The following is a 20,673-nucleotide window of genomic DNA, read 5'->3' as shown; positions in this document are numbered from 1 at the left end:
ATTGTTTTTTAATTATTTGGGGCAAAAACGCGGGTTAACGTGGGAGGCACCATTGCACCATGGTGAAGAAATATGAATTATATGAAAGGCGCACCTAACTATAATTCCAAGTGATGCTCATGTCAATTTGTGATAATCTAATTAAAAAATTATTATTAGTCAATTCCCAAATAATTTTATTTTGATGGTTTGACTGCAAATTATTCTATATATAGGGGGCCACGTCTGAAAAAGTGGAAAATGAAAACCCAGATTCAATCTGAGGTAGTCTATGTTAGAAAACAACCTCGTAGAAAACAGAATTAGTCTGAAAGATTATGTCGGTAATTAGATTTACTAATTGTTTTGTTAAGTTGGTTATAATGTCTTTTTAATGACAGCAACACCTGATTAATTGTACTTTTGCTAATGGTGATGAGATTGAGTCTGTTATTTCTCCCTTTCTCTTCCCAATTTTCAGACAGTACATACATATATTTGGTATTTATCAAATTATATGTCACATATATATTAATATTACATTATTTTTGCATCCTTCAGAACCAGATAAACACAGAGGATGAAAGAATAAGCTTATAACTACAAAACGGTACAGTCACATTAATATTCCTTAATAAAAGGAGTCCAAGAACAAACTAGCTAGGCCTCACCTTAGCTATAAGTTACATTATCTTTTCTAATTCAAAGTACTCTAAAGATTAAAAAATAATATATATATTTATCTCTATCAAAGAATTCTGAACAGAATCGTGTAGATACGTAATCTCAAGATGAATTTCTCTGTCTGTCGTCGAATTCTCTTCGTATAATATCAAACACCAGCTCATTCCATGTATCGACTGGTCCAGGCATGCACCAGTGCAAGCAATCCTGTGGTGGGGGCTTACCGTCCGGGCCCCTCTTAGTAATCTTATTAGGATCCGGGCTTCGATAAGGGCCCGGATGCCCATCATGCCTATACGAAAAGGCTTCCGTAATATCCATTAATTTCATTCTTGATTTATTATTCATTTTCTTCACTGCACTGTTAAAACCATTCACCTGTTTCTCGTGCATGATATTGGTAAATCCATTTTCGACTAATTCCGAAGCGGGGCTGACTTTTCCGGTGCACGATCCACCAGTGTTCCATGCTCCACCTTCGTAGTGATCTGGCGAAAAGCTTCGGAGGATTGTGAGACCGGTGTAGTTTGGATGTGTGCCCATTGAAGTGAGAATTGTTTCGACAGATACTCCAAAAGCTTCGATATTGTTGATCTTCTGTTGTTTGGATTTGTCTGGCCACCAAAGCTGCCCACCTACAATCTCGTTGTTCAATATGTACACTGATTGCTTTGCGAACCAGTGGCCAGAAGACAGGACAATAACATCAAAATCTGTGATGTATTGCATGAACCCCTCGTCGGGTGCATCGAGATGGAGCTTAGTTACGCCAGCTGGAGCAAAATCGAATGGTTCGGTTGTTTGATGGATAAGCCAGGAGGACCATATTCGAATAATCATTGTAGAGGTGGATCGGAAATAGTAGCGTTGCATTTTTTTGTTGCCTCGGTTTTTGGGAACCTCAACCTGGGAGAGTATAAGAATGACAAGTTAATCTCGTTTTATTTGAAAATGGAAGGATATTAAAACGTATGTTCTATTATTGATTCGTATGTTCATATTTTTCAGAGATCAATCTTGGGGTAGGTATTTTTGTTCCCTTATGTTGTATTTCCCCGTATGCGCAGACTCATGAATATGTCAATCTTACTCTTTCCACAATATTAAGAACATCATTTAATGAACTCTTTACTGTGCAATTTGACGCGATTCGTACTATTAAAGAAATACAATAAAGGATAATGATTGATAAGAGTTTAAGAATTTTCTTGACTGCACTAGTCATGTACTCCGATAATGGAAAGGCTGAATGAATCAGTGGGTGAGTGAGAGAGAGAGAGAGAGAGAGAGGACGGTTATGGAAATAGAGAAAACAAATCCCAAATAATGATCCTCGTGGAGCCGCAAAAAGGTTTCGTCATTATAGAAATAGACATAATGAAGGAAAGAAAAAAAGAATGTTAAATGAATATGCGATGAATTTAGATAGTAGAAGGGAATCTGTCCTAACCTGCCACAGGATACAGAGCATTGATTCCATCTGATTTCTTGCCACTGAATCACCAATGAAAGCTAATGTTTTTCCTCTCATTAACTCCAAGAACTTCTTCGGATCAAACCTAGGTAGGTCACACTCTGACGGTTTCCATCTCCAATTCTCGTAATCTTTGTCTGGTCTTCCATTCCCTTGACAGTTCTGCATCTGAGTGAGCACTGGACATGAATTATTCGTATACAATGGTCCAGCTGGATCAAAAATCCATTTGCCTTGGTAAAGATCACAATCTGAAAAACAACGAGGACAAATTACTACTCGAGAATATGAAACAAGAGATATGATGTCATATACACAATGAACACTTTTTTTTTTCTTTATCGACTCAGGATATGGAATTACTTAGTTTTATATACCAATATGAATAAAACCACAGCTGCGAATTGCCATCATGCAATTGCGCATTATCCAATGTGTGAGCAGAAAAATAGAGAATAAGCATTCATAATTACTCCACAACTATTTCACCTCTAGTAAGATATATCGCCTTAATCATTGGCTATATCAACGAACTGCATATCGTTTAAGAAAATAACAATCTGGTTTTGGCTATATACAAAATACAAACATTAACAGAAAAGCAACAAGGCACTCAATTTGACCCAAGCAAAATTCATTAGCAGCTGAATCATAGATTACAAAGCATCACAAAGACTGAAAAACATTTAAAAACACTAGAATAAAGGGGAAAAACATCGGAATAGACAGCATTGTGATTAGAAGGAAGATTTCACGAGATGAAGATACATTACCTGAATCAGCAACATTGGCTTGACTCGAGCTGGTGGTAGCTGCAGAAGACTCCACAACGTCTTTTAAATCTGTTTGTGCATTATCGGAATACGAACTTTTATTGCCATCCTCTTCTCGTGTTTCCTTAGAATGTAGAAACTTATCGTTCAAATTCTCAGATTCTACTTGTCCTAAATCTGACACATCATTCTTATCCTGAGATTGAGGAGGCCGGTGTTTTTCGAACAAAGTTCCCTTGCCATCACTTCCGTCAGATTCAGCAGATTTAGTATCACCTTTCTGAGAAATAACTTCATTTTCATTACCAGGCGAAAAAGTTGAATTGGATTCTCCTACAATGTCACTAGGTTCAGGAACTGAATGTCTGAGGGAGGAATCTGAATCGATCTTATTTGAGCTGTCGACACCATAAAAATATCCGCGAACAGTAGAACCAATAGGTTGCGAGACCAAGACAGTTGAGGCGAGTAGAAGAAACATGGCTAGCCCTCCAACTGAAGCAACAATCGACAAAAGTGTCTTCGGATAAGCATTTTTAGATAATTCTTTCGTTGAAGCAGAACTCATGGCTCTTCTTCTTCTTCAAATTCAACTCCCTTTACGATATCCAAATGTAAGACTCAATAATCAAATTACTTAAATAACTATCAATTCTACAACATTCCGCCAACAGAGAGGCGGCAGCGGGGTAAATTCCAACAAACGAGCGCTCGTGAACACACAGAAGCCGCCCTCGAAATTGGGAACTTGCTCTTACAAATATGCAATCATCAATCGTCAATAATGATTTGTGATCCTTCAAAAACTTCTGAACAAAAATCAAGACAAATGACAATCAATGAGCAAGCTACAAAAATCAAATCAAATGACAATTGACAATTGACATCAATAAAAAAAAGGCAAAAACACACCGCCAGATTAGAAAAAATTAAAAATTTGATGAATATTCCAAATTACTAATCAGTTCAAACCGAATGTTCACACCGCCACATTCGAAATATTATCTCAAAATCTTCCCCCAATCTCAAAAACAGGATTCAAGCAATATATATTCAGAATTCTTACCTAAAAAACCGCATCACGTAAAATCAAATGCCAAACTCCGCGCTCAATTAGCAGAAATTGATGATTAAATACAGTAGTTGAGCAAAAAGCAATGTAATTTCAGTGGCTGAGGAAACTTGAAGAGGTGAAGAGTAAAGGAATCAATTGGGGGAATACGAAATAAATTAAACAAGCAATGATTTGGATCTGGAGAAGATGATGATTGTATCGACAATTAACAAACGGAGATTCTGTTACTTGATCCAAGCTATGAATCGAGAACCTAATCACTATCGATTCGGGAAATTTTTGGGATGATTAAATGATTTGCCATTTTTGCCCTTATGCTAAGCTATTTTAATCTAGTAATTTGCTATCAAAATAAATATTATTAAAATTTGAGATTATTTATATTATTTTCTTCAACGTCACTTATAAATATATACGCATGCTCAAAGTCAACTGCATCATTACGTACGAAATGACCTAACATTTAGAGAAAATAATTTTGTGTCAATTGACCAAAGTTCGAAGATTTTAGTCAACGATCATTAGATTGAACTTATTACACATAGTTAGCATAATGTGGTTTAATTGATCAAAGTTTGAATAGTCAACGGTCGTTAGGTCGAGCTTGTCACACATAAGTAGCCTAATATGGTTTAATTGATCCAAATTTGAAGTCCTTAGCCAATGGTCGTTTGTCACACATAATTAGCCTAATGTAGCTTATGTCTCTCGTATTATTTAGCAAGCTACTACACGAGAGTGTAGATTTACTCATACCAACTATATAATTGGCTGCGGGATCCTTCATTATTTAAAAAAAAAATCAATTGCATCTAATAATTATTTAATTATTTAATTATTTACTATTCTCGTGATTGTGATTTATAAAAAAAAAAATAAAAAAAATTAGAGGCCAACCGTCACTATTGTAATCCAAAGAAAAATGAACCACTACAAGATGGGCTCCAACACTTATTTCCAGGCCATTGAAATCGACCCGGCCCGTTATGGCTCGGACCGGCCCAAAACCATCATAAACCCAATAATAACTCCACGAGCCCACTAACCTAACTTCCATTGTCGCGTTTTGTTGGATTGACGACTTTAGTACAAAAGCCCCGTCTCCCTACACGAGAGACTGCAAAAAATTTCACCATAGATTTCTATCCATATTTCCAGTTTAATTAACTAAGAAGGTTCACAAAGTACCATGCCCAAAACCTCACGCATCCATTTCTAGCATTTGGGGAGCAATTTAACTTGCCCAGCAAAAAAATTCAGTTGCAGTTCTCGAGAAAATTCGCTTCTCCAATGGCCGCCGCTCAAGGGCTGTCTGTGTTTCCAATTACACCGTCTTCTTCGGCCACGAATCAGTCTTGGAGGAAACCATTTGAGCTGGTTTTGAGTTTCAATCCTTCTACTTCTTTCATGGGCACGAAGTTATCCGTTCAACCCTTGAGTTTCAATCAGATTGCTTCAAAACGACGTAGTTCCGCCGTCGCCACCATCTCGTTCAGTCTACCTACCACGTTCGATTCACTTTCTTATCTGGAATTAAATTTAATTGTTTAATTGCAGCGTGTTTGATTTGTTATTTTGCTTAATTTTCGATTTTGCAGAAATAAAGAGGGGGTTGCTCCTGATAAGATGCCTAAGTAAGTTTGATTTTCCCCATTTTTGTTTTGGGGGTTTAATATCTATATTCTATAAGCTGAATATTTGTATTTTTTGTGGTTTTGTTATTGAGATTTTTCGAATAATGGTGTTTATAGATGGTCAGCTAGGTCGATAAAGTCGTTTGCAATGGGTGAGTTGGAAGCGAGGAAGCTCAAGTATCCGAGTACCGGGACTGAGGCTCTGCTTATGGGCGTTTTGGTCGAAGGTTTGCAATTATATAAGGATGCAATAAACTTACTGGTTCATTTGAATGTTTAGTTGTATATTCGAACCCTAATTTCGTTGCTAAGTCACATTTTGTTGTTAGCTCCTTCTTGTTTCCAAATAGAATTCAAATTGTTTTGAATCCCTGTTAAAAGAAATAATGCTTGGGAACCTAATTAAGAACACGATTTCATGGACTTGGTATACGTTACGAATCTCGATTTTGCTGATTATGCAGGAACCAGTTTTGCAGCGAAATTTTTGAGGGAAAACGGCATTACACTTTTTAAGGTCCGGGATGAAATTGTGAGTTTGTTAGGGAAATCCGACATGTACTTTTTCAGTCCTGAGCATCCACCTTTGACTGAACCAGCTCAGAGGGCTCTCGACTGGGCAGTTGAAGAGAAGCTGAAATCAGGTGCTTCCGATAATTTTATGTATATATCCTGTTTGATTTGCTTTTTATTATTTTAGGTTTTAGCTTTCAGATTATCGAACTTGTGTGATATCGTTTTTTCATCACTCTTATTGTAGATTTATTCGTGAATTCCATTGTTATCCCTGGTGATGTTTATATTTGAGTTGTAGGAATACCGGATACTTTATCTACTTAAAGAAAAAAATTCTCTAACTTGTATAAGAAAAAAATCACTGTATTCACTATTTAAATTGTGTTTCTTAAATTAATGCGGCTCGTAGTCTTAGTTTCTTGTAATTCAGTGTTCCATTTGGAGTTTTTAGTGAAAATCCGAAACTACAAAAAGATCGTTGTTCAAGCTCAGTTCAGCTTGTGGACTGTGATGCAATACGAACTACACTCATAAGTTTGCCACTAGTATAACTTAGCTTGATTAAAGTTAAGATGCTGTTGAGCCAAGGTCAACAGTAAACGATAGACGATAGTTCATTAGAACTTAATGACCTAAATTGATGAAAACAAAATAGAAACCATATTTCTTTCCCCCGTCCTATTATAGGAAATGAAGAAGAAACTGGAAACGGACCATGTTATTCATTAACTTCAGGAAGTAAATCGAGAATCATCGAATAAGGTGTTGTGCGACTGTTTTCAGGAAGTGATTTCATCGTAATATCTTTCCCTTTCATTCTTGTATCGCTGTGGCTGATTTTTCAGCCTAAGTAACTTCAAAAGTTCTGAGACGAAGAATGATGTGATAAGCTTGTTGGGTGGGTAACTCTTTAAGTAAAGGAGGGCTGATTAGGATGTCATAGAAGATGGAAAATAGTTGGAAAAGTATTTGATTGCATTATCTTGCTTTATGATTAGGTGTTACGATACGGTAATTTTGAAGTTAAAAGTTTTTCAGAGTGTGCAGCTTTTATCGGTTACGAACCTTTACGGCCCTATTATATACTTACTGAAGAGCTGTTAAAAAGGTGTCATCATATCATTCTTTCTGTTTGTTTGTTTGTTTGAGGAACATATGTCTGTATATTTGCCAGTGGCTTGGTTTGTGAATCATTACATCTTTGTGCCAGAAGTACTTATCTTGTTGATTATATGCTTATGCTATGGCGATCCTAGCCTCGATCTGATTGATTCATAAAATTATAATCAAATCCCAAAAAATTTTACTTACGAATATAAGTTTTCTTCCATGCAAATTGTGCTGTTTTGCCAGCGGTTTATTTTGTTATTGAATCAATTAAAAAACGCAGGTGACAGTGGCGAAATAACAAGCGCGCATTTGGTTCTTGGAATTTGGTCACAGAAGGAGTCTGCGGGGCATAAGATAATGGCTTCTTTTGGCTTTGATGACGAAAAGGCCGAAGAATTAGCCAAAAACGTAAGCTATATTTTAATAATTCGTCAACTTTATTACAGTAATAACTCAATAAACACTTATTAGTTTCCCTTTGCTTATCCTCGTTCAATTTTGCATACACGCAGATGGATAAGGATGTAATTTTCAGCTTCAGATAAATTGCTTTCGGTCGAGTCTGAAAATCTCGCAATCTTTTCGGTGGCCATCTTCAAGAGCACTCACCTTCTTATGTTTATTTACATTGGTATGTTTTTTACACACTTGAAGAAGTTTTTGATAATATTCTTTTAAAGAGATTAATTTACTATTGATTAATTAATGAATAAATATTGTGGTGTGGTGGTGCACGCACGTGCGGGTGTTCAAATAATTAGGGTGATATATATATATATATAACAATGATGATGCACGTGCTCAGTCAGGGTTAATCGAATTGGGTCAGTGGGGTTGGGGTTAATGCGTCATGTTTTATGTTCATACATGTTTGTAAGTATTTGTCTTAAATCGGGACCATTACTTTTGTGGAATGTCTACCAAAAGCAAGGCACAAACACTAACTCCCTTTCTCATTAGTTACATAATAGAGGCCCATGAACAACCACCACGCCATTCTAATTATATTAATATTATTTATTGGATCTTAATTTTTTTTTTTAATGTTTAATGTTGTTATTTGCACCTCAGTGCTCTACTTTTTACTATTTAAATGGCTTTGCTGGTCGCTTAAAGGATTATTTAGCGGTTGGAGCAAGTGAGTCTGTGTCAATTGACTCAGGTTTGAATCATCTTGCCAACAGTTCGTTAAATGAAGCTTATCACACATGATTCTGGATCTCTATTCTAGTAGTAGTGACTAGGTACCAACTTTCGGTCGATTTAATTCTGACAAAAAAAAAAGTCAATCGAAATTATATTAGCCATAAGGTCGATTTTATTTATTTAAAATGAAGATAAACCATCTTGTAGTGGTACTCTTTAGTCTTTAGAAGTGGGATCCCAAAGATTCCCACGAAGAGAAATAAAAGCAAGCAAAATGAGTGTAGGATAAGAGAGAGAGAGAGAGAGAGAGAGAGAGAAGCCCAAAGACAAATTGATTGCGAATTTGACTTGAAAAGAAGGCTCGCGTTTTATGATTTAAATTTTTATGTTGTTACGCGCTTATTGTTTCTTTTTGTCTTCCATTACCACTATTATTATTATTTTGTCAAACAAAATACATAATAGATGGATAGATACACGGATGATGCATGCATTATAACATATTATGTAAAGTAATAATATTATTTTGTGGTCTAGACTATTGTGTAATAGAAGTTCTTGATTGGGGACACTATTAATTTGTTCAATATTGGTAAATATATATATATATATATATATATATATATATATATATATATATATATATATATATATATATATATATATATATATATATATATATATATATATTATATATATATATATATATATATGGTGTCACGTCATACCAAACTAAGGTCATCATCAATCGGATGTTTTTCTTTCTTATCTTTTTATGCCTTGTTTTGATTTCTTTTTTTCTAATGGTCAAAACAAGTATGATATGCTATAACAAATCACATGTATAGATATATTGACAAGGTTCGTATAAAATACTTGGTAAAGATCATCTAATTGGATTTTGGTACTGTTTAAAGTTCTTATAGCCCTTTAATTGGGTTTGCGTCTGTGCTGAACATTCAAGTTTGACGGTGAGGAAGACGATGGTGGTGTATCGAAAATATGGTTGAATCTGAATATAAGAGAAAAAGAGCGGATGGAATGGGGTGAAAGAAACGGGATAATTTTGTCTGAAAATGATAGAAGACTTTTAGGAAATCAAAATCCGACGATCCTAATTTGAAATGATATTAGTGGTAAATAATGTTTAGCAAATTGCTTTACTTTTGTTAGACATGTATATTATATTATTATAACACCAAATTAAAACCTTATTGACCATTTTATTAAATATAATAATATCACTGCGGAAAATGAAAGAGGTATTAGAATGATATGATATAATCATTTTGATTTTTGGCAAATGAAATAGTCAAAAGTCAAAACGAGTGTCAATCAAAAAAAAAAAAAAAAAAGATTAAGTAAAATAATGAAACTCTAATCATCTACCAAACATTCTATTTTTAGAAAACAAATGCAATAAGCAATAATACCTAAACAATTAATTAACATGATAAATGCGTGTGATTTGTGAAAAATGAAAATCGTGGAGAATTTGTAAATCCAAAAAAGCTGCTCGACCAAATTTTATTGGTTCAAAATTTGAAGATTTGACCATCCAGGAAAACGACAAATAAGTATCTCGTTAAAACACAAAGGTTTAATTTATTAATCCCTTTGTTTAATTATTAATTAATTAATAATAAACCCTAAAAGGCAGGCTTCTTTTTTCCCAAAACTGTTGCATCTTCTCATACAAATCCCGCTGCTTGCGCCTATTTATTTAGCATTATAATATCTTGATCAAATCTTAAATCACTCTTTCTTATTATCTTCTTCACAATTCTTAAACTACTAATAATCATTAAATAATCATTTCTCTAGTGCAATGTATTGCATTGTTCATCCCTAATTCGTTTTAATCAAATTTTTATATATTGGATTATGTGTAAATGTAAATCTACAATGATCGTTATTCAATGTAATTACTAATGCTTGGTTCAAGTGGTTAGAGTCTTTGCTATAATAAAAATGTTTTGATGTGTATTTTACTTGGTTGAATTTACGGGTCAACGTACAGTTTTTATCCCTCAAGTTTGCACATATTTTCATTTGGTCCCTCAATGTTAACAAAAAAAACATTTTGTCCCCATGTTTAAAAATTCAAAACTTTTAGTCATTTTTCATCAATTTTTCGTTAGTACTAACAGAATCAAGCGTGTTCACATCTCTACCTTAACTGACGAAAATGACCAAAAATTCTAGATTATTGAAACATAAGTGACCAAATATGTTTCTTTTGTGAACATGGGGGACCAAATGTGTAATTAATACAAAATTGAAGGGTGAAAATGCAAATTTATTAAATTTACGAGATTGGGATTAGTATTTAATTCATTCCCATCTTTATACTTTTTTTTTTTTTTTTGATAATATCTTTATACTTTATAATTGTTGGAAATGAATAAGCTAGATTCATTAATCAAGTTCAAAGTATTGAAGGTTCTAGAATTCATGAATGTGGAAGAATACATGAATGTGTCTTTTGGAGAGATTCATGTATAATGCTATGGAGGAAGAATATTATTAATTATGTGTTCATGTATTTGTTTAGATACATACTAGGAAAATCCTATAAATAGTCTATGTGGTTTTTCATTTGTAGCAAGTCAAAAAACAAGAAGAAGTATTTTAGAGAGAATCAAAAGAGAGTTTTTGAGTGAGTTTATATATTTGTGTTGATTGAGTGAGTAATAGAATTTTATCTCCTCTCCACTACTCCTCCTCTCTATTTTTGAGTTATTCCGCTGCGTGTTTTCACTCTATATTATTAAACCGATCCAACAAAGTGGCATCAGAGCCACGTCTTAATAGAAAAGATCGATGGCAACCACAAATGGAGCTTTCCCATTTCAAAAGCTTGCAAAAGAGAACTATGATCGATGGAGCATTACACATTCTACCCGTTTGAGGCAGCAACTAAGGAAGTTGAAGAGGAGCCCGTAGATGAAGTAACTCCACCATCATCACCTGCATCTTCTTCCGAGGGTGAAAGTTCGAGTAGTGAAGGACCTCGAAAGACAAGGTCTCTACATGAGATTTATGATCAACTCAATCAGAATCCAAACTTATTCTGTTTGTTTGTTGATACGGAGCCTATCAACTTTGAGGAGGCATCGAAAAGCAAGAAGTGGAGAAAGGCCATGAATGAAGAGATTGAAGCTATCAAGAAAAATGATACTTGGGAGCTCACTTCTTTACCATCGGGGCATAAACCTATCGGAGTCAAATGGGTTTACAAGGTGAAAAAGAATTCCAAAGGCGAGGTGGAAAGATACAAGGCGAGGCTTGTTGTCAAAGGGTACAAGCAAAAGGCGGGAATTGACTATGACGAAGTCTTTGCTCCCGTTGCTCGATTGGAGACCATTAGATTGTTAATCTCATTAGCAGCTCAAAAGAAGTGGAACATCTATCAAATGGATGTGAAATCAGCATTTCTAAATGGAGTGCTTGAAGAAGAGGTGTACGTTGACCAACCCGAAGGTTACTTGGTTCGTGGTCAAGAAAATAAAGTGCTAAAATTGAAAAAATCACTTTATGGGTTAAAGCAAGCACCAAGGGCGTGGAACAGCCGCATTGATCAATATTTTTTGGAGAAGGGATTCAAAAAATGTCCACATGAGCATGCGCTATATATGAAGGTCGATAAAGGTGATATGCTAATTGTGTGCTTGTATGTTGATGATTTAATATTTACAGGGAACAATGTGAAATTGTTTGATGAGTTCAAAAAGGAGATGGCCAAGGAGTTCGAGATGACAGACATTGGGTTGATGTCTTATTATCTTGGCATTGAAGTGAAGCAACAAGATGATGGCATTTTCATCTCACAAGAAGGCTATGCAAAAGATGTGCTAAAGAAATTCAAAATGGAGAAATGCAAGGAAATCAGCACTCCAATTGACATTGGAGAGAAACTGTCGAAGCACATTGAAGGAGAGCCCGTTGATCCAACCTTATTCAAAAGCTTGGTTGGAAGTTTGAGGTATCTTACATGCACAAGACCCGATATTCTATTTGCAGTAGGTCTTGTTAGCCGATACATGGAAGATCCAAAGGAGTACCATTTCAAAGTAGCAAAGAGGATACTCCGCTACATCAAAGGAACTACTAATTTGGGTATGTTCTACCCAACAAATGGAGATTTGAAGCTAGCCGGATATAGCGACAGCGATTGGGCCGGAAATCCCGATGATCGAAAGAGTACAAGTGGTTTTGTATTCTACTTTGGAGATTCAGCATTCACTTGGGTATCGAAGAAGCAACCGATAGTTACTCTATCAACTTGTGAAGCTGAATATGTGGCAGCGACATCGAGTGTATGTCATGCAATATGGCTAAGGAGCGTATTAAAGGAGCTCAATTTTGCTCAAGAAGATTCGACACAAGTTTTTGTCGATAACAAATCAGCGATTGCACTAGCGAAAAATCCAGTGTTTCATGATCGAAGCAAACACATTGATACTCGATATCATTTCATCCGAGAGTGCATTGCAAAGAAAGAAGTTCAAGTGAAGTTCGTGAAGTCCGAAGATCAAATTGCCGATATCTTCACCAAACCACTCAAGAGAGAATCGTTCGAGAAGTTGAGGAGACAACTTGGAATGCGTGAATCAAGCTTAGGGGGGCGTGTTGGAAATGAATAAGCTAGATTCATTAATCAAGTTCAAAGTATTGAAGGTTCTAGAATTCATGAATGTGGAAGAATACATGAATGTGTCTTTTGGAGAGATTCATGTATAATGCTATGGAGGAAGAATATTATTAATTATGTGTTCATGTATTTGTTTAGATACATACTAGGAAAATCCTATAAATAGTCTATGTGGTTTTTCATTTGTAGCAAGTCAAAAAACAAGAAGAAGTATTTTAGAGAGAATCAAAAGAGAGTTTTTGAGTGAGTTTATATATTTGTGTTGATTGAGTGAGTAATAGAATTTTATCTCCTCTCCACTACTCCTCCTCTCTATTTTTGAGTTATTCCGCTGCGTGTTTTCACTCTATATTATTAAACCGATCCAACAATAATAGTACATTTTTAATCCTTAACCTAACCCCAACAATATTTTGGTACTTTCATCATTTGAACCTGTACCTTTTTTCGTATGAATTATTTTTGCTGGCAGTTGGAATTATTGGTATTTTATTATTATTATTATTATTATTATTATTATTATTATTATTATTATTATTATTATTATTATTATTATTATTATTATTATTATTATTATTATTATTATTATTATTATTATTATTATTATTATTATTATTATTATTATTATTATTATTATTATTATTATTATTATTATTATTATTATTATTATTATTATTATTATTATTATTATTATTATTATTATTATTATTATTATTATTATTATTATTATTATTATTATTATTATTATTATTATTATTATTCAGTCTTTCACATATATCAAGATCTGAAAAATGCAGAATAGATGCTCATTTATTTACCGACAAAACAGAGCAACAATATTGTTTAGTGTTTACTGTTCCTTCAAAAAATTCTATACGCATATACTATGAAGTCCAAATTCTTTAAAATATTTCTATATTTTTAATTAAATACTTAAATTGTAGGAGATTTTTGCTAATAAAAAAGTAACACCAAGAATTTTCTAGTTTAAGCTTGATCTTTGCTAATCCATCATTTGGTCAAACCTCAGTCAACATGCACATTTTCATGATGATTTTTTTTCCTTCTTTTCTAATATCCCTCTGCAAATATCAATTATCATGATCTAGTTCTTAATTCTTATTAATTCTCAATATTAATAATTATTCTAACATAAAAAATTGTCTTCAAATATATACTACACCGAATGAAACATATCAGATACACACACATATGTGTGCGTAACATATGCACCGAATGTTAATTATCAGACTAAATTCATCGAATGTAACATAAAATACACGAAAAAGTTATATCCCAAGTGAAATAATGTGAATGTAACATAAAATACACGAAAAAGTTATATCCCAAGTGAAATAATGTGCTTGTACTAGAAATTAGTACTAAGAATATAGAAACTTCCAACTTGAAATAAATAAATAAAATTTAAGAACAAAATTAATTGTTTTATGGTGAATGTCTTGATCTGCATATATTATAGCAAGTGGAATTCCAGAATTCTTGAAAATACAGTGTTGCATGTGGGCAAATTGTCAAATTTCACATTATATACAATCTCTCTCTCTCTCATCTTTCTTTCTTTCTCTCTCTATTTCTTGATCTTATTAGGCAGAGAGAGAGTAGTACACTATTAATTTGTTAATGGGTGGTTTCCTTTTCAAACATCCCATGATAGCTTTACACTAAAAACTTAATTCTTCTCTCCATTATCTTATCTTTCTGCGCACCTCCACTCCTCTCAATTATTTCTCTCCATTTCTTAATTCCTTCTCTTCATCACTTCTATAAATTCAATTTCCCTATTTTTCTCTTTCTTCTTGAAATAATCGATCACATTAGTCACACAATAAGTAGTAAGCAAACCATGGTTCTCGAAACATGGTTGCTCAAGGTGAAGAAGACGATCACCCACAGCTTCGATTCGTCACGCGCCGCCGCCGCGCCGCCGAAGAAGCCGCTCGCGATCAAGAAGTCCAGCGTCGGCGTCGTGGCGTTCGAGATCGCCGGCCTCATGTCGAAGCTCCTCCACTTGTGGGAGTCTCTGTCGGACAAGAGCGTGGCTCGCCTCCGGGGCGAATCGATATGCCTGGAAGGTGTTCGTAAAATTGTCTCAAACGACGACGCCTTCCTGATCGGCCTGGCCTGCGCGGAGTTGGTCGAGAATCTGAGGCTGGTCGCCAAATCCATCTCCCGCATCAGCAAAAAATGCGAGGACTCGTCTCTCAGAAGCTTCGATCTTTCGTTCGAGGAGTTCGCGAACTCGGGCCGTGATCCGAACAACTGGCTTCTGAATTCCAAAGAAATGGAGTCCAAAATCAAGAAGCTGGATCAGTTTATTACAATAACCGCCACTCTGCACAGAGAAATGGACGAGCTTCTGGTGCTGGAAAACGGTCTGAAGAAATCATTGCAGAGCAGTAGCAGTAGTAGTAAAGACAACGACACCTCAATCAAAGAGAAGAAAATCATGGAGCTGCAGCAGAAGATTCTATGGCTCAGACAAGAAGTGAAGTACTTAAAGGACAAGTCTTTATGGTGCCGAAGCTTCGACACAGTCACATCCTTACTAGCCAGATCCGTTTTCGCCATTCTTGCAAGGATCAAGCTTGTTTTCGGAGTCGGCCACGGATTCAATCCAATAGTATCCTTGCCTCGTAGTCTTTCGGCCTCGGCTTTAGTATATCCATCCGAAAATCCCAACACGTTCGTATCCGGTCCGTTAACGACGAAAACGCCCCCGAATCTTGTCGGGTTTTTCGAATCGAACTCCAAGATTCTAAAACCGCCGCCCACCACCTTAGGCGCGGCGGCACTTGCTCTCCATTATTCGAATCTCATTATAGTCATGGAAAAAATGATAAGATCGCCGCAACTAGTCGGTGTCGACGCAAGAGACGATCTTTACTCAATGCTGCCTAATAGTATTCGTTTCGCACTAAGGGCTCGTCTGAAAGGTGTGGGATTTTCCGCCACCGATCCGATCCTTGCTAATGAGTGGAGGGAAGCACTGCAGAAAATTTTAGGGTGGCTTTCGCCGCTAGCCCACAACATGATCAAATGGCAGAGCGAACGGAGCTTCGAGCACCAGAATCTAGTGCCGAAAACCAACGTCGTCTTGCTGCAAACGCTCTATTTCGCTAATCAAGAAAAGACGGAAGCCGCCATAACCGAGCTGCTCGTGGGGTTGAACTACATTTGGAGGTTCGAGCGTGAGATGAACGCCAAGGCGATTTTTCGGTGCAGCAACTTCAACGGCGGGTACATGATCGGTTCGGTACACGATCCTATAGCTAGTTAATTAAGTTTCTGATGATGATGATCACAACTCCTTTGTGTGTTCTTTTTCCAATTGAAAACCAGGTTTCTTGATTTTGGTTCTTGATCAAAATACAAAATTAAAAAAGGGATTTTTGTATCTACCTACCTACCACTTGTTTTTACCAGATCTGTGAGGATAGCTTTCCTTCTAACCCCTGATCTGTATATTGTAATATATTTTTATTGCTGTAAATGCTTTGAACAATAATCTATTCTTGAAGCTAAAATATATTAATTATCAACTAATTATCTTTTTTTTTTTTCTTGGCCATGCATTAATTATGTCATTAGACGTGTTAAACAGTTGAATCCAGATCTCAACAGACACTTGGTTTGATATCTTGTGGAGATTCTTTTAATTTTTAATTTTTTTATTTATTAAATAAATTATCCAAGAATAAAAAAACGTCAGATTGCAGCTGTGTTTATGATTGGTAGTGGGCCTTTGGAATTATTCAATTTTGGGTGTAGATTAGGTTTTATTTATTTAATTGATGAGATATGAGTAATTTATGAATTAAGGGCTCATCTTTCCAGGGTTTGATGGTGGCCAGCCAAACATGCATGTGCGCATGAAATCAATGGCTCTTCACATGATTTCTATAACAATTAAATATTTTTTTTAAAAAAAAAAAAGTAAAAAAGTTTTATTTCTTTTAAGCACTTCTTAATCACGAATTTTGAAAATTTTAGAAGAGGTTAAGAATTGCCTTTTGATTTTTCATTGACAAAGTATTTGAAAGTAGTGGGTGAATTAGTCCACATGTATTAACATTTCTAAAATCTAAATTAGATCATCAATTAAACAATTATTAATTGTGAATTAGTGCTTCTCTGTAAGTATTTAATTTTAGTACTTACATAATTTGTATGTCTAGAGATCTGTTACTTTGAGTTGAGAAGTTAAATTTGACTGTATGAATGATCTACGGTAGATACCTTCATAATAAGGAAGATTGTTTACTTCATTTATTGTGCATTCTTGCAATAATGTTTATATAAGATTTTCGCCCGTGAAGACAATCCCTAAATATTTACTTGTGGATATTAAATTATATGTTTCTTTTCATTCATTCCGCTACATTTAGAGTGTTATCACATCTCACATAACCTCTATGATTTAAATTGTTTAAATACGAATTTGGGGCCACTGATTCTTTCAGTATCAATCATAAAAAAAAAAAAAAAAGAAAAAAAATCGAAATTTTCAGTAATTGACCATTTACCTTCAACAATTTACCTATTCTTTCTCCTCACCTATAAGTTGATTCATATATTCTTTGTTAGGTGACAATTTGACATCAAGTGATATTATTGGCCCCATTTGATAGATTTGGTTGGCATTGTGTTATCAGTTTTAATTTCAGTTTATGCCTCATGTTATATAAGTACATTCAAATATATCTGAATTATGTTTTAGTTATATATTCATCATTAATTGTGTTGGTAATTATGAAAGAGTACAAAATTATGAGCTATTTCAGTTGGATCTGGAAAATGACATGGCCTCGGAGAATACAGAGAAGCCCGGCCCAACTTGTTTGCAGACGAAATTTGGTACTAGCCCATTAACTCAACGTCGTTGCTATTTCCGTCCGTTGTCTTTCTCACCGTCGAAAGCCCACGGTAAACGATAACGCGGTTAGAATTTAAACACATAAAATGTCCCTACATCTCGCCACAACAAGTTTGATAAAGGTGTGTGAATATTGCATTCAGTCTCTGTAGTTTGTAAATTTCTTACATTCACCCATATAAAAGGGTTTGAATACAAGAAATCTACAAATTGAAGGGATAAATGTAATTATGAAAATATTAGGGGGGTTTTCGTAAATAGACCTTATCTCAGGGGGCGGATGTAATTTATCATAAAATTAAAATAATATATACAATTAAATCTCTGTAAATTAATACAGGTGGAACCATCAAAATTTCATTAATTTAGCGAAATATTAACTTATCGATAAATTAATAATTATCAATTTATAAATTAATTAATAACTTATTAACTTATGAAATTACTTTTATTATTATTTTCAATATATACATTTGTTTACGAGTATATTATTCATCGTACCATTAGTTCAATGCACTATAGAGTCCGTTGCACGAACGGAAGCTCTTAAAGTAGAAATAGTATAAAACGATTTTACGTTGAGTTATGAGAAAACTATACCGAAAGTTATAAACGACAATTAAATTCTTAAATTCTTCATAAATCTATAAAATATGTACTATACCATGTAATTTAAGAATTATTTTAATTCTTAAATTCTTCATAAATCTATAAAATATGTACTATACCGTGTAATTTAAGAATTATTTTTATGGGGCTTCTTAAAATATTCGAATGTATATTATCTTATAAATTTATCGAATTATTAATTTAACATATTATCCCCGAGTTGAGACCGGAAAATTTTATTATGTAAACGAGATTATTAATTTATCGTGTATTAATTTATATTTTGGGGTAAAAAAATATAAATTGATCAACTAAAAGTAACAATATATACAGTATCAACGAAGAAATTAAAACCAGGTAAAAGAAATCAAATAATTCTAAATAAAAAAGAAAAAATAAATCGAGGATTCATCAAATCCTATCTCCGATCTTATCAGCTTTGCAAACCGGATTTTCCTTCTCGATTGCAATCTTTCCGGCTTCCTTGAAATTAAACCGGCAAGGATGTGCCTCCGGGTACCTGTGGACCCCACAGAACGTACCCCCACACCGGCACGCAAACCCTAACAATCCAACTTTCTTCCTGCACGATTCGCATCTGTTCTTCACGGCCGGAGGGGGGGCGGAGACCGAGGGTTTGTCGCCGCCGTCGGTTTCTGGAATCGTTGTTGCCTTCAAAGCATCGATCAATTTTTCGATTTCGAGTTCCAACGGATTGCTGTCGATCTCGTTTTGCGGTTCGACCTTGCCGATTATTGCGGCCGGTTCTGATTTCGCTATCTTCCTTTTGAGTTCGTCGGAGTAGCACTTGGAGCAGAGGCCGCGATTCTCCGCCGTGCCGAAGAAGCCGCAGCCGGCGGCGCAGAGTGGATTCTGTTCGTGCGTGTGGTGGTGGCTGCCGCCGTTATCGGTAGAAGAAGAAGAGGAATCCATTAGCTTCTTATGCTTTTTGAATTTTGTTTTTGGGGGTGATGGCTCTGTTTATGGGGGGGGGGGTGGGGGGTGGGTCGTATATATATAGTGGGGAGGGTTTGTAATAGAATTGGAAAAGGGAATTCTAATCGGTGAATTATTGGACACGCGTTTTAGTCCTTGTAGTAATAGAATTCTACTTCTATTCTATGCTTAAATTTGTTAGATCTTGTTACCATATGTGAATTGTTTATAAAAAAAATAATTTAATAGCCACCCCTGAGTTATGGTCAAATTACGAAACCCTCCTTTTATTTGGGTAATAATAATCACTTCTTTAACTATAAATCTTCTTACATGTTCACCCTTTCGGTTTCAAATTTAGTGGAATCTTCGAGATTATATGAAATATTATTACTTTTGTACCCGTTTTATCCCATTCGAACTCCACATTTTGAAGCAAGATGATCATAATATGTGTTTTTTGGCTTGCATATATCAGATTGTGGTGCATCAGAAACTGTATTTGTACTCAAAACGAGTACAAACTAGAGCACATTTCACGAAATCTAGTTGATTATGTTGAATTTGACACCATGAGGGTGTAAGTGTAATAAAAAATCATAGTTGAAGGGGTAGATGTAATTATCCAAACAAGAGAGATTTTTTCGTAAATTGACCATATCTGAGGATAAAATTGTAATCTTCTATTTCAATCATCCGCTACAAAATTAATCGTAGGACAAAGGAATTTTACTAATTACATGATATAGTAATATTTAGTAGCGGACTTGAGTAATGTTAATTCTACAACCATATATCTTACTATCTTATGCTATTTAGCCAATCTAAACTAATAATAGCATGCAAACGAGGTTGTTTGTATAATCGCAACATTGTTTTTTCTTTTTTACAAAACTTGTTTATTGAAGGTTTTGGGACTTATTTCCATATATTTGCTTTGGATTCATTGGTTTACTTTGTTACATTGGGAGTAATTGTGACAAGTTAATTATAAAAGTATAAAATGTTGACAATCTAATCAAAATTGTCGCAAACAATAATTAATACATGTTGGCCTAAGGCCTTGTTTGGATTTTGTATCAATTTTGTTAAATTCTTATATTACATGTGAATTGTCTATAAAGTCTATTCTTTAACAAAATTAAATCATTATCTCAAGGATAAAATTGTATTTTCTATTTCATTTTAG

At 34.6% G+C, this 20,673-nt stretch overlaps 4 protein-coding genes across 4 annotated transcripts; 2 read left to right on the top strand and 2 right to left on the bottom strand.

Moving 5' to 3' along the window:
- Positions 1 to 560: 560 nt before the first annotated feature.
- Positions 561 to 4,440, bottom strand: YLS7 (trichome birefringence-like protein (DUF828)). The gene is made up of 4 exons (XM_012996787.2): positions 3,977 to 4,440; positions 2,911 to 3,719; positions 2,114 to 2,388; positions 561 to 1,569 (listed from the first exon to the last, which is right to left on the bottom strand). The coding sequence occupies exons 2-4, from the start codon at positions 3,476 to 3,478 to the stop codon at positions 766 to 768; spliced, it is 1,647 nt and encodes a 548-aa protein (XP_012852241.2). The 5' UTR covers positions 3,479 to 3,719; positions 3,977 to 4,440; the 3' UTR covers positions 561 to 765.
- Positions 4,441 to 5,040: 600 nt separating this feature from the next.
- Positions 5,041 to 7,983, top strand: LOC105971890 (ATP-dependent Clp protease ATP-binding subunit CLPT1, chloroplastic). The gene is made up of 6 exons (XM_012996811.2): positions 5,041 to 5,493; positions 5,584 to 5,619; positions 5,737 to 5,846; positions 6,084 to 6,263; positions 7,526 to 7,653; positions 7,758 to 7,983. The coding sequence occupies exons 1-6, from the start codon at positions 5,276 to 5,278 to the stop codon at positions 7,788 to 7,790; spliced, it is 705 nt and encodes a 234-aa protein (XP_012852265.2). The 5' UTR covers positions 5,041 to 5,275; the 3' UTR covers positions 7,791 to 7,983.
- Positions 7,984 to 14,494: 6,511 nt separating this feature from the next.
- Positions 14,495 to 16,605, top strand: LOC105971879 (protein PSK SIMULATOR 3). Its single transcript, XM_012996802.2, has one exon. It carries the CDS (start codon positions 14,910 to 14,912, stop codon positions 16,341 to 16,343), a length of 1,434 nt encoding a protein of 477 aa, XP_012852256.2. The 5' UTR covers positions 14,495 to 14,909; the 3' UTR covers positions 16,344 to 16,605.
- Positions 16,606 to 18,801: 2,196 nt separating this feature from the next.
- Positions 18,802 to 19,533, bottom strand: LOC105971880 (zinc finger A20 and AN1 domain-containing stress-associated protein 5). The gene has a single exon (XM_012996803.2). It carries the CDS (start codon positions 19,479 to 19,481, stop codon positions 18,960 to 18,962), a length of 522 nt encoding a protein of 173 aa, XP_012852257.2. The 5' UTR covers positions 19,482 to 19,533; the 3' UTR covers positions 18,802 to 18,959.
- Between the last annotated feature and the right edge of the window lie 1,140 nt (positions 19,534 to 20,673).

The sequence above is a fragment of the Erythranthe guttata genome, chromosome 6, assembly GCF_056151865.1.
Source record: "Erythranthe guttata isolate IM_541 chromosome 6, IM_541, whole genome shotgun sequence".
Classification (NCBI taxonomy): domain Eukaryota; kingdom Viridiplantae; phylum Streptophyta; class Magnoliopsida; order Lamiales; family Phrymaceae; genus Erythranthe; species Erythranthe guttata.
The sequence above is the reverse complement of the archived record's forward strand: the minus strand, read 5'-3'. Positions and strand labels throughout refer to the sequence as shown.

Bases quoted from the DNA above. Each gene is read 5' to 3' on its own strand.
- LOC105971879 (XM_012996802.2), top strand. From the start codon at position 14,910: ATGGTTCTCGAAACATGGTTGCTCAAGGTGAAGAAGACGATCACCCAC.
- LOC105971890 (XM_012996811.2), top strand. From the start codon at position 5,276: ATGGCCGCCGCTCAAGGGCTGTCTGTGTTTCCAATTACACCGTCTTCT. The intron at 5,494-5,583 runs GTTCGATTCACT...TCGATTTTGCAG, and splicing joins TCGTTCAGTCTACCTACCAC to AAATAAAGAGGGGGTTGCTC. The intron at 6,264-7,525 runs GTGCTTCCGATA...TAAAAAACGCAG, and splicing joins TGAAGAGAAGCTGAAATCAG to GTGACAGTGGCGAAATAACA.
- YLS7 (XM_012996787.2), bottom strand. From the start codon at position 3,478: ATGAGTTCTGCTTCAACGAAAGAATTATCTAAAAATGCTTATCCGAAG. The intron at 2,389-2,910 runs GTAATGTATCTT...GTTGTTTTTCAG, and splicing joins AGCCAATGTTGCTGATTCAG to ATTGTGATCTTTACCAAGGC. The intron at 1,570-2,113 runs GTTAGGACAGAT...ATACTCTCCCAG, and splicing joins TGCTCTGTATCCTGTGGCAG to GTTGAGGTTCCCAAAAACCG.
- LOC105971880 (XM_012996803.2), bottom strand. From the start codon at position 19,481: ATGGATTCCTCTTCTTCTTCTACCGATAACGGCGGCAGCCACCACCAC.